Source organism: Cavia porcellus, unplaced genomic scaffold (genome assembly GCF_034190915.1).
Source record: "Cavia porcellus strain 051 isolate PalLab524CR breed Dunkin Hartley unplaced genomic scaffold, mCavPor4.1 scaffold_8, whole genome shotgun sequence".
Lineage (NCBI taxonomy): Eukaryota > Metazoa > Chordata > Mammalia > Rodentia > Caviidae > Cavia > Cavia porcellus.
Window position 1 is genome coordinate 64,965,579 of NW_026947491.1, and position 12,361 is coordinate 64,977,939.

The 12,361-nt window shown below is 41.6% G+C and overlaps 1 protein-coding gene across 1 annotated transcript in view; it reads left to right on the top strand.

Moving 5' to 3' along the window:
• The first annotated feature begins 604 nt into the window (after positions 1-604).
• The window catches only part of Trhde (thyrotropin releasing hormone degrading enzyme), a 373,678-nt gene continuing 361,921 nt past the window's right edge, over positions 605-12,361 (top strand). The window contains exon 1 of the mRNA XM_063255150.1: positions 605-1,554. Within this exon, the coding sequence (XP_063111220.1) occupies positions 620-1,554 (935 nt within the window). The 5' untranslated portion in view covers positions 605-619. The remainder of the gene's footprint in view (positions 1,555-12,361) is intronic.

A 12,361-nucleotide genomic window follows, 5' to 3' on the forward strand; every position in this document is an offset into this window, starting at 1 on the left:
TCCTCTCCACCACTCTCGGCTGTCCTCTCTTCTCGTCTCCTGTCTCCTCTCCGACTGCGGGTGTGCGGCTCGGGCGCCTCCCGTGCTACCGCCGTCGCCACCGCTGCTGCGAGCACAGCCCACCCGGAGGACGCGCGGCGCGCAGGAGGCGGGAGCGGGCGGAAGCCCCAACTTCCCTCCCACACCCGCGCTCTCCCGGCGCTCCCGGGCTCGCAGCCCGGCCGCAGAGCTCCCGCGGAAAGCCCGGCCGGCAGGCGCGGCGCGGGCAGAGCCGCCAGCCGCAGGCGCACGGGGGAGGGGGCAGCGTGCGCCGGGTGCTGCCCGGCAAGTGGCGCGCACTGGGCGGGCAGGACGCTTTCCAAGTTGGGCGCGTCTCCCAGCCCGGCGCCCCGCGCCCCGGCCGCGGTGTCGGGAGACAGGCGGGGCCGATGGGGGGCGCCGAGGCTGCCGCCCGCGGCCTGAGCCAGTCTTAAAAGAAGCGGCGCCGGCATCCCCGGGGTCCCAGCCGCGGCGCGCCCTTGGCCCGCGTGCGCTCTCTAATGACTGCGCTGGCGGTGGCCCGGGTGGCCCGCCCGCGGGGGGTGCCGGAGGGGGCGGGGGAGGAGGAGGAGGCGGCGTGATGGCCCTGGACGGCGAGCGGGGGGAGCAGGAGGAGGAGAAGAAAAAGAAGAAGAAGAAAAAGAAGAGGAAGAAGAAGAAGAAGGAGGAGGAGAAGAAGGAGGAGGAGGAGGAGGAGGAGGGGGCCCAGACCAGCAGCTCACCCTTGGCGGCCACCATGGGAGAAGATGCCGCCGCGCTCCGGGCCGGCGGCAGGGGGCTCTCGGACCCGTGGGCGGACTCGGTGGGAGTGCGACCCCGCACCACCGAGCGCCACATCGCGGTGCACAAGCGGCTCGTGCTGGCCTTCGCCGTGTCCATCGTGGCGCTGCTGGCGGTCACCATGCTCGCGGTGCTGCTCAGCCTGCGCTTCGACGAGTGCGGGGCCAGCGCTGCGCCCGGCGCCGACGGGCGCCCCGCGAGTTTCCCAGAGGGCGGCGGCAACGCGAGCCTCCCGGGACCTGCTCGGCGCAACCATCACGCGGGCGGGGACTCCTTGCAGCCTGAGCCGGGCGGGGTGGGCACCCCAGAAACCCCGTCCGCCCCGCCGCCGTCGGAGGAGGAGCGGGAGCAGCGGCCCCCCTGGACTCAGCTGCGCCTGTCGGGCCATCTCAAGCCGCTTCACTACAATTTGATGCTCACCGCCTTCATGGAGAACTTCACCTTCTCCGGGGAGGTCAACGTGGAGATCGCGTGCCGGAACGCCACCCGCTACGTCGTGCTGCACGCTTCCCGGGTGGCGGTGGAGAAAGTGCAGGTGGCGGAGGACCGGGCTGCTGGGGCTGTCCCAGTGGCCGGTTTTTTCCTCTACCCGCAAACCCAGGTTCTGGTAGTAGTGCTCAACAGGACTCTGGACGCACAGCGAAATTATAACCTGAAGATCATCTACAACGCCCTCATAGAGAACGAGCTTCTGGGCTTCTTCCGTAGCTCCTACGTGCTCCACGGGGAGAGAAGGTACGGAGGGAGGCGGTGCCCAGCGCTGCCCCACCCCGCCGGGCGGCCGAACCGGTGGCGGCCGGGTCCTCCGGGACTTAACTGGCTTCCAATGCCCAAGAAGCCAGAGGTGGGGGAAGGAAGCCAAGGCGAGGTACAATGGTGGCTCCGAACCTTCTAGGGTCTCCCAGATGCCTGATCTTTTACTGCTGCAACTCCACGGAGTCAGCGGTATCAAAAGATGAGTGTCGCCCCTCCTCAAGTCAGGACCTTCCCCCTCCTGGTCAAAGTTGTTTAGCCAGCAGGGCGCGCGGCTTTCCTAAAAGGGTAACCTGTAATCAGAGTGATTCCACAGTGACATCAAAGGCTTGTCAAGTTACTGTTCAGGGAAAACGTCTAAGTGCCAAAGACCGGGACAGCAGGGTAACTCAGTTTTCAGGCAAAGCAGGCACCTGCTGCAGTCCCTATTAGTAATTCCCCGGCAGGTGTAGAGCAGAGGTGAGCTCTGCCTGTGTAAAGTTTTTCCAAACTACTAGTGTTTCAATTTGGAGCAAAAAGAGCGGTACCCAGGAACAGGTTGAGGGAGGCAGGGATGATTGTGGCCATGATCAAAGCCAGGTAGAAGAGACCTCACAGCCTTTGAGAGAGCTCTACCAAGACTGGGGTTTGTTCCTAAGTTGCTGCCTCTGGCAGTGATTACCGTGGTGAAGGCAGGGAAAACCAGTGGTCAGTCAGTCTGTCTTAAATGCTTGGTTAGTGTGTGGCTTTTTTGTGATTTGAATTTTGGGCAGTATCCTATTTTTTTTTTTAGTTTTGAAAGGCCTTGACAGTTTGTTTAAAACCTCGAGTTTGAAACTGGTGGAACTGGGTTCAAATCTTCTGTTTGTCCAGCTGTGGTGCAGGGTTGAGGAAAATGTGCAGTGTAAGTGGCCGGTTCTGCCAGCGAGTACCTCACATGCGTATTACCCATTGTTTATGAACTCCATCCTGCTAGAACCTTATGGGGGTAATGCAGTTATCAGCACTCCCTGTGTTACAGGTGGTGAAGGAAAGACCCAGAAAAGTCACATACACAAAGGAAACTGCCAAGGAAAGTAGTTTGGCTTCTGAGCCTGTAATTTTAATTCTAACTTGGGAAAGATAATAAAATTCATTTTAGGGGATTGATGCAGATTTTCATGCATGAACACACTGAAAAATGTTTAGCCCTGTGGCTGGCCGGTAGAGTGTCCACGTAAATGCCAAGCCCCCATGAGTGTCCTGCGATGGTGGTGAACCCTTGAATATATTGCTGAATACGCACTGATTCTTGCTTTTTGCATCTCAAATAAGTTATTAGTTAAATGACTAGAGAACAGATGAACAACCGAAGTGAACTTTAAAATGAAATCATGAACTTGTAAGGGGGAGCTGGGGAGCAGAGCCTCTTTTTTCCTCAGATGATTCTCACAATATAGAAAGTAGGGCTCAGAGGAGCCCAGGGGACCTGAGGTAGAGGGCTTGGGGTCTGAGAGCTAGCACTTGGACTTTGGTTTACTGAGTCTGGGACCAGGAGTCATGGTACTTGCAAGAGCTCTGAAGAAGTTAGTTTGTAAGAGGCTGGGAAAATTATGATGTGTTAGGGAAGTACACAAAAGTTTTATTATTCACAGTGTGCTATGCGGTAACTTTATATAAACAAAATACCTCATGCTCTAGTAGTTGTATGATAGTTGAAACCTTTGATAAGTGAACGTATAAAATATTCACTTTCTAATTTGTAAGGTCAGATATGAATATTTTAAACTCCCCTTTATCACTTCCTCCAACATGATTTAAACAACACAGATGCGAAGTGTTTTTTAGGCACAAAATTATATCAAATATGCAGGAAAGGCATAGGACAAATTTGCATGTTAGGTTTAGAAACAAGCTTGTCATGTCAAAATGTCAATAGTAGGAGTTGCATATCATTACTGATAAATCTTGCCGTGAAACAAATGCTCCTGGAAATTCTGTGTCTTAACCATGACATGCTGAAATGTATTTGGCAGAACTAATCTGCTTTTGGCCAGTGCTTTCAAAAGAGGCGGATTCTTAAAACAAACAGATGTTTCTGTTTGACCCAGAGCTGATTTCTTGTGCCATTAGTGCATATTTGTGTTTAAACTCTCTTTTTTAGTTTTCCTCGAAGATGTAAATAACTTGGGTGGAAGTTTAACCAAGTTCATGTGTGGCTAAACTCTGCATCCCAATAGAAACTCAGAATTCACTGTTTTCTAGATTCCAGCATGATTTCATTTCTAAATAGCATCTTAGAGAAAGCCACCCTCTCCTTCAATACTAGAGCAAATCTGTTAATTTCATTCCTGCTTGTATTGGAGCTGGTTAAGCAAAATAAATCTAGTGAGTGATTTCAAAAATGTATTAACATTCCATATATTAAACTTCTATTACTGTGGCTAGTTGGATCATTTTTAAGCAAACAAATATCAAGAATTCAGCCAAAGCTGGACATGTATTGATGGTAATTTTTTGTCCTCAAAATACAGTGCCAATTGGCATTTTCAAGCCCAGTTCTTTAAAGGACACAGATAAAAAAAAAGGGACACAGACTAAAAAAAAAAAAAAGGATAGATGCAAACACTGAATTTTCATCTGATTAATGATTAAATATGGTGATCTTTAGTTAGTCATCATTTTGCCAATTTAATTATAGGATAATTTCTGTAATGAAGACAAATACTTCCTCTGCCAAAGGGGTTGTCTTGAGCAACTGGAAATACTTAAAAGTATAATACACAATTTAGTCCACTTAGCCTCTGTGGAAACAATAAATAATTTGTATCCTATCACTCTGATTCTTAGTCTCCTCAGAGATCAGAGACAAAGAATTTTGGTGAGAGAAAGAAAATTAGTTTCTGCTCTGTATTGTGTCTTTCACCTCTGGAAGGGTCTGTACCCTACCCTGACCTTGGATGAAAGACTTGCTTTTCCTGGTTCCCATATTGTAGTGGGTAAAGGTTTGAAGACAAGCTCCCCACTGAAGCCAAAGATTCTCAAACCTTCAGCAAGTCCTCTACTCTCTATTATTCATTTGGCTAAGAGAGAAAATTTGGCACTTGTTGAATATTGAAAATAAGTCTTAAAATTGAAATGTTTTCACATAAGCAGTGAGCTGTCTCTACTAGGCAGATAGATCACTTATTCACTTTTTCCTCAAGTAAGTGTGCAGCAGGAAGATAAAAGGATGTGTATTTATGTCATAGTCTCTTATAGGAAATACACTTGCTTAGAATTAGGCAAAATGTTCATTTACCTGAAGTAATTGCTGCTTTTGGGTAGCCAGATGGTGAACACCCATGTTCAAAGTAGGGTACCTTAATTTAGATCCAGATGGTCAGGTTGAAAGAGGAAATTTACCCAAAGTAAATGAAGAGTTTATTCACTTTCAACAAGGCAGCTGTCTTTCTCTGACAAACTTTGACTGGGTCTGTAATATGTCAGAGCGATAGAAGACAAAATGAAACTAGAAATTCTGTTTCTATCTGTAAGTGATTAGAAGAAATCATGATCTCTGAGCAGAAGGAAAACATTAATAATTCAGTTTTCAGGGAGAATTGGGACCACTCTGGCAAAATCTTGAGGAAAGCTTGGAGGATTTTGTCTCAGTAGGCATTTGCTCTTTTCTGGCATTAGTGTACATGGGTTGGTGCTTGGTAGTTTTCCTGGGAGTGGATTAATGTCTGTGGTACTTAATAAAAGTAAGAAAATTAACACAATCCTTTTATGCTGAAATCAGCCTCATTTTTCCTGGTCACTTTACACGAGCAAGTGGGGGTACATGGCTTTTCATCCCTCTTTAGAAGGCTGTGAACTGAAAAACCATGAGAACAATTTATTTCTGTGAGAACACTTTTTATATAATTCTTGATTGATTTAGCTTGTTTTTCTGTCAGGCACACATAACCATGTAGTAACACTGTGTCCAGTGCTGAATTTTGCTTACAATTCAAAATACTACCTGTAAACCAAGTCTAAAGAGTACCTGTGTATATAGTCCAAAAAAAAAAAAAAAAAAAAAAACTCTGGTCATTTAATAATGTCTCATTCAGGGATGAAAATTCATGTAATTGGTGCTTGTCTTGCTGTGTACTTTGTTGGTGTCATCTGATTTGTTCATCCTGAACAGTGATAAATACATAATTTCTTTGAAAGAGTTAAATTAGGCTGTTTTTATTTATTCAGTGCAACTTTGAACAGAGCCTATCTACTCTGGCTCTCTTTTAAACCAAGATAGATCTGCTACTGGCATTCCCAGTAAATTTATTTATTTCCCTTATTTTTTGCTGCTATGTGTGTGGATGAGCTTGAGACAACACAACAGCACAGTGGTTTAGGTTTGTTGAAGATAGTAAAATTTGGTGACTATGACCACAAGACTAGGACTCACATCTTCAAGCATGACTCCAAGCGTGGGACTGAAGCAATGAGGAAAATATAATTTACCTTTAAAACATAAACAGTTTGGAAGGAAGGGCTTCTCTCATTTACTTCTAAGCTCATTCTCCACCGCCAGCAATAATACTGGTTGTCACCATGATGGTACCACCACCATCATCCTTGCTGTCATGATCATCGTTTAAAAAATTATTCGCATATTCTTTACATTCTTCTAGATCTAGTAGTTAGATTCTCTCACAGTTTTTTCAGATTTGTAAAAATACCATTCTACTGTCTGCTATTAGGGTGGAGGCTCTGTCATCGAAAAACCTTTGCTAGAGAGAATTTGATAAAATTCAAAAGTGAAAAATTCTCCCTGGTCTTCCCGTTCTCTTACTTCTGGTGGTGGGACTCCGGCCAGAAGTTGTTTTAGTTTGATTATTCAGGTCTTTCTCCATGACTGCCAAAGTAAAAAAAAAAAAAAAAAAAAAAACAAAAAAACAGAGAATAGACAAAGTTTAAAATTACCATCGTGGATTACTTTTTATCTTTATATTTTTGTTTTTTTAAAGAATAAGTTAGAACCGTTTTTGTTGTATCCCTGGTTAGGAGAGAGAGAGAGAAAGAGAGGGAGAGAGAGAGAGAGAGAGAGAGAGAGAGAGAGAGAGAGAGGAGAGAGAGAGAGGAGAGAGAGAGAGAGGAGAGAGAGAGGAGAGAGAGAGAGAGGAGAGAGAGAGGAGAGAGAGAGAGACAGAGAGAGAGAGAGAGAGAGAGAGAGAGAGAGAGAGAGAGAGAGAGAGAGAGAGAATTGTACTCATTCTTTTGTTTAGGGACTTGACAATCAGACTATTTGATTTTAGACTCTGCCACTTAATTGTTTTATAAGGTTGGCCAATTTCCTATTTGTTCCATGTCTGATGTCTTCATCTGGAAAATGGGGATAATGATTCTCTATTTCATAGGGTTGTGAGGACTGTGTGTCTAATAAAGCACTGAGACCTTGTCTGGCAATTGATAAGTGTATTTGTGTGTATTCAGTATTGTCTCCTTGGATGGTGACCTGCTCTTTGGGTCGGTACAAGGTAGTGTGTGATCTTTGTTTTGCTTTGGGGTTTTCTCTTGCTGGCAGGGCAGCGGAGAAAGAGTCGCTGTTTTCATCCCTCTGGCTGCTATTTGTTCTTCCCCCGAGCAGAATTTAGGGAGGCAGGCGGAAGAAGCAGCAGAGCCCTTGACCACAAGTGGGAGAAGAGGGGCAGTAGGATTTTAAGGCTAGAAACATTCAAAGTTTGGATTAAAATTTGTGAGATGAAGAGGATTGAGGGAGCAAAAAGACTGGGAAACAAGGACTCTGATTATGGTACCCCTGTCACCTAGCGGTGAGAATAGTGAGGACCAGTGACTGAGGGTTGTGACAGTGTCTGTACAGCAACAGAAAAACCCCAAGCACCAGGGAGAGAGTATCTAATCATTAGATATTGCCCCCAAGACTTTATGTGAGCTCTGACAGTAGTAGGACTTTATAATCCTTACATAAAGCTTTGCCTCTTTCCAATATAAAACAAATGAATCTCAGACACTACCTTTATTTATTCATATGAAAATCTAATATTATGACCTGGGAAAATAATTCTAGTGCTTTATAATACTCTTCATCAATGGTGGTCCAGGACTTTTTACTCATTTTTGATAAGAGTGTTTAGTACTACATAAATGAGAAAACAATTATGAACATTATGCTCTGTTTTTATAACACGATTATTCACATATGCACCACTTCCTACATACATATTGCTGGCATTATTGCATTATGTTTTTAGTTTACTAGAATGGTTATTTAAAAATAGACTACACACTTGCTTATAGCATTGAATATTCAGCAGGAGTACTCTTCTGAAATGGCAGAGGTTTAATGACTCATTGAAGTACATAAAAACACACAGTCTAAAGAACGACCCATTCTGGCTTAAAATGTTTTGTCATCGAGTAACAATTTGCATTTTGATTAACAACTTTAATTTTAAACAGGTCATGTATAATACCCATGACCTTGTGTCGTAGTTCACTTTAAGTAGCATGTGTGTAAGTCCCATGACCTTGTAACTTCTTTAACTGTAAGTGGGATGTGTGCAACTCCCTGGACTTGACCATTTATGACAGTTGAACAGTAACTAGATATTTCATAAGAATTTTCAAGTCTTGAGAGTTTTTATGATAAATCTTGAACAATTGTAATACCAGGCAAGTTGTGATTGCTTCAGAAGCTCAAAGATCACTTTTTGCTGCGTTGTACATACAGTGTGCATACATGTGGCCAAAATGGAAATGTTGAAAATATTTCATGCCATTTGTGAGGTCCTCTTAGTTTTGGTGGACCCACAGTGAAAAGTCACGCATCAATTTGAATACTAACGGTGTTATGCAAATGTGCATTTACTCTGCATATTTTACCCTTTTGTAAAGGCAAACTGAAAATAATGGCATAGAAATTGTTTTGTATCACATACTGTAATTTGTTGGCAATATCAACCAGCATTAATGCATTGCTCCTCCTGAATGTTATCATAATGACTTGACACAAGAAGCTTGCCTACTGAACTTCCGAAGAAATAAGAAGAAATCAATTCTGTATAAAGCTGAGCTGTGAGTCCGCTTTCTTAGCTCAACCAAAAATGTCACATAGACAAGTTGTTAAGGAAATCAAGTAATTTATGTTAGATAGAAGGAAATTAAAATACATGTTTATTATTCACATTTTTCTAGTTATGCTGAAATGACATTCATGGAGTGACACTTCCAGAATGTCACTTTTGGAAGTGGAATTTCTTTTTATGGTAATTAAGTGATTCATTAAAAGATAAAAATGATTTTGTTTAAGAAAGCAGGAGAAAACAGACAAAATATTGGTCTGCATTTCCTTATGCTTTTTTTTTCATTTTTGTTGTGCTTATACATGTTTATGTATTTCATATACGTATTATCCATTCAAATTTTTTAATTTTCAATTCACACCTAGTGTCTTGCTATTACCTCAAACTCACCACAGACTCACTCAGACACAAAATCACTGTCTCCTTCTCTAGACATCCTTTTTTGAGGCCTCTGATCTTTTGTTTGAGACAGGGTCTCATGTAATTCAAGCCAGTGTTGAACTCACTCTGTAGCCCGGGCTGGCCTCTCACTGAGACCCTTCTGTTTCAGCATTTCCACTGTTCCCTGTGGGTTACTGGTATTTTTAGGAAAGTAAGTGGAAGAAAAATTTCACTTCCATTAGTGAAAGGCAACCGTAAAATATACATACCAAAGGTGAAATTGTAGTTTCGAAATCCTACAGGCCATATTGCCTTTTGAGGGTACTGGCCTGAAGAGTGGCTGTTTGGGAGAAAGAATGTGGAAGTGAGAGAGGTGTTACTAAGGTGTGTTAGAACCAAGTGTGCAAGACTCCAGGCAGGGCCTTGGCTAGCTATGCATGCTGAAGCTTTTTAAAGTTTTATTTCTGCACTAGTTATAGGAAACTCTTTCATTTCTCCAAATGTTTCATGACCAGTTGTTATGTTTCCTTCTCAAAAAAGCTTTTTTTGAATTCCCTGGGCTGGTGGGACTTTGTACTTGCATTTCTCCTGCAGGGATCACTTGCTCTGCCCCGAGACGGTTTTAGTCATCTCAACTGGAGAGAGGATGTTACTGGCATCTAGTGGTTGAGGCCAGTGGTGGCGCTAGACATCTTGTAGTGCATAGGATTGCCCACCTTCCCCATTGAATGATTATCCAGTCTATGATATCAGTGATAACATGTCTGAGAACCCTGCCTAAGGAGAATGTACTTCCTACATTTTCCTTCTTTGTCATGGCTTTTAGTATGATGCCTATGTAGATAAATACTTAACTTATTTTATTGGAGTATAAACTCTTTGTTGGGAGAGTACATGCTATGTATCATTTGGCCTACTTTTGAAAACTAAAAAATGAACGGTTAAGAGAAGCAAAGCATTATAGAACAAATCCATTTAGTGGTAATATAATTTAACATTTTAAAAAGAACTTATACAATTTGGAGGAATATTTTAGTTTAATTTTTGTTTAGTTATAAAATCTAGAGCTTGGAAAACATTTTAAATGTACTCCAGGCTGATTGTTTTTTTTACTATGAGAGACTCCTTTTGATTTTTTAAATACGGAATTGAAATTCAATTGTAATAATCCTCAAGTGCCAGACTGTGAAATTGGTATTTCCTCATTTAGATATTATCAGGATGTATGGCAGCCTTCTGTGCAAAGATATATACTACGTGTATCAATTCATTAAGAATATTAATTGCAGAAAAAGTTCCTAGATGTTCTTGATATTTCTCTTCAACTCCAAAGATGAGTGATTTAAATTGCTCTTTTGCCTAACATATTTACTAAGTAAGGCAAAAAGAGACTGAACAATGTGTTTTTCTGCATAAATATTTGGTTTATTAATTTCTCATTAGCTCAGAGGTATTTAGATACATCCAATAAACTCCTACCCATTAATTATTTAATGTCAAAGATACCTTTGATTTTTTGTGTAAAGACTAATGTATTCTAATTATAGTCTCTTTGTTGAACTTTTGCAGAACTTTTCACCTCTCATTAGACTATTATTAATTTTCTTTTCATGTGTACACACACATACACACACATTAGATTGTAGAGACCCTGAGGATAACAATGGATATATATATTTAAAATCCAGGACCAAGGGTATAGCTCAGTGGCATAAGCACCTGCTTGGCAGGCACGAGGTCATGAGTTTGATCCCCAGAACTAGAAAAACAAAAGCAACAAAAAAATTCCTACTAAGATGCAATATAGTAAAGATCTGACATATGGCAGGTAGTATCTGTTTGTTCAGTGATTGGAGTTGGAGTTCTCAGATACTTGAATGTTAAAGGCAACATTTCTGTGCACATAAAATTCCATGGGTGTTGGTTAAATAAAAAGAGAGAAATACTGTGCTCAGTAGATTTTTAATTAATAAATTGCAAGATAAGATTTATGAGCATTATGTGAGATAAAAGTACAGGAACACAAAATTGCAAATGGATGCATTTTAACTGAAAGGTACTGGCATTTTATTAAGCCAAAACTCTATTACTCTTAGTAGAAAATATTTAGCAAAACTGTTACCATGATTCTGGAAAATTCAGAGAGAAGATTCTTTGTTGTATACAGCTAAATTAAAACATTATAAATTGCAGCTAAAAATTAATTCTACTGTTGCTGAAGTATGCTTAGCTTCCAGTTAGAATCCAGCATGTGAATTCTAGACCCAGCTTTCTGTTAATTGCCTATCTTCAGACAAATCACTTAACCTTGCTGGATCTACTTTTCATTTAAAAAATTTGCAAAAGTGGGACATTTTGTTTCCAATATTGCTTCCATCCTTGCCCTTATATTTGCATGAAGATTTATAGTTAAACTTCTTTCCTATATATTATCTCATTTTATCATTTTTACAATTTTGTAAGGAAGGCCTGGAAAACATTATTTTCTTGCTTGTAATGAGTAAACAAGCTCAAGCAGTTAAGTGACTTACTAAGCCTGGTACGTAGCCGCCCAGTGCTCTTTCTGAAACAACATGAAATTTACCATCTCTCTGAGAAAAGTAAGCAATCTGTAAAAATGACTTTTTTCTCTATTTCAGAATTAAACTTTTAAAGTAGTCTTTTGATAAAAATTTAAACTTTGTAATTTTTAAATGGTGCTAATATTTGTGCTTATGGGTTTGACCTAGGATTAGCCTATAAAATCAAATATGCATTTCAGCCTATGTTGACTGCTATCAGCTGCATGAAGTCCTATGCTGGGAGTGGGCCAGCTCCAAGCTGACCTGGACAGTATGCAAGAGACAGGGGATGAGAGTGAGATACTCATAGAGAAAAGTGTCTTTTAAAGAAATTACTTGATACCTTTGCAGTGTTTGATGAAGGATCTGATTCTGGTTTGCTTTATATCCAGTTTTACAACTAGTATTACTCTGTCATGAAAGGTTTCTTTCTTTTTTTTTATGAGTACTGGGGATCGAACTCACGATCGCCTGCTTGCAAGGCAGGTTCTTATGCCGCTGAGCTAAATCCCTAGCCCTCATGAAAGGTTTCTTTTCAGAAAAGCATCCTTCTTAAGGATATAATTTGAGTGGCCTCATTAGTACTATAAGCATTTGTACCATGAAGGAATGTAGAAGCCACTTATATTAAGAATTTTAATGTAATAAATTATGAACTGGAAGTTTAATGCATTATTTATATATTTCATACATGTATATGCATCAATACATTATTATATATATATAATTTTATTAATATTTGTTAATGTAGTACAGTATATATTTATATATACAATAGTCCCCCTTTGTTCATGGGTAATACATTATAAGATGTCA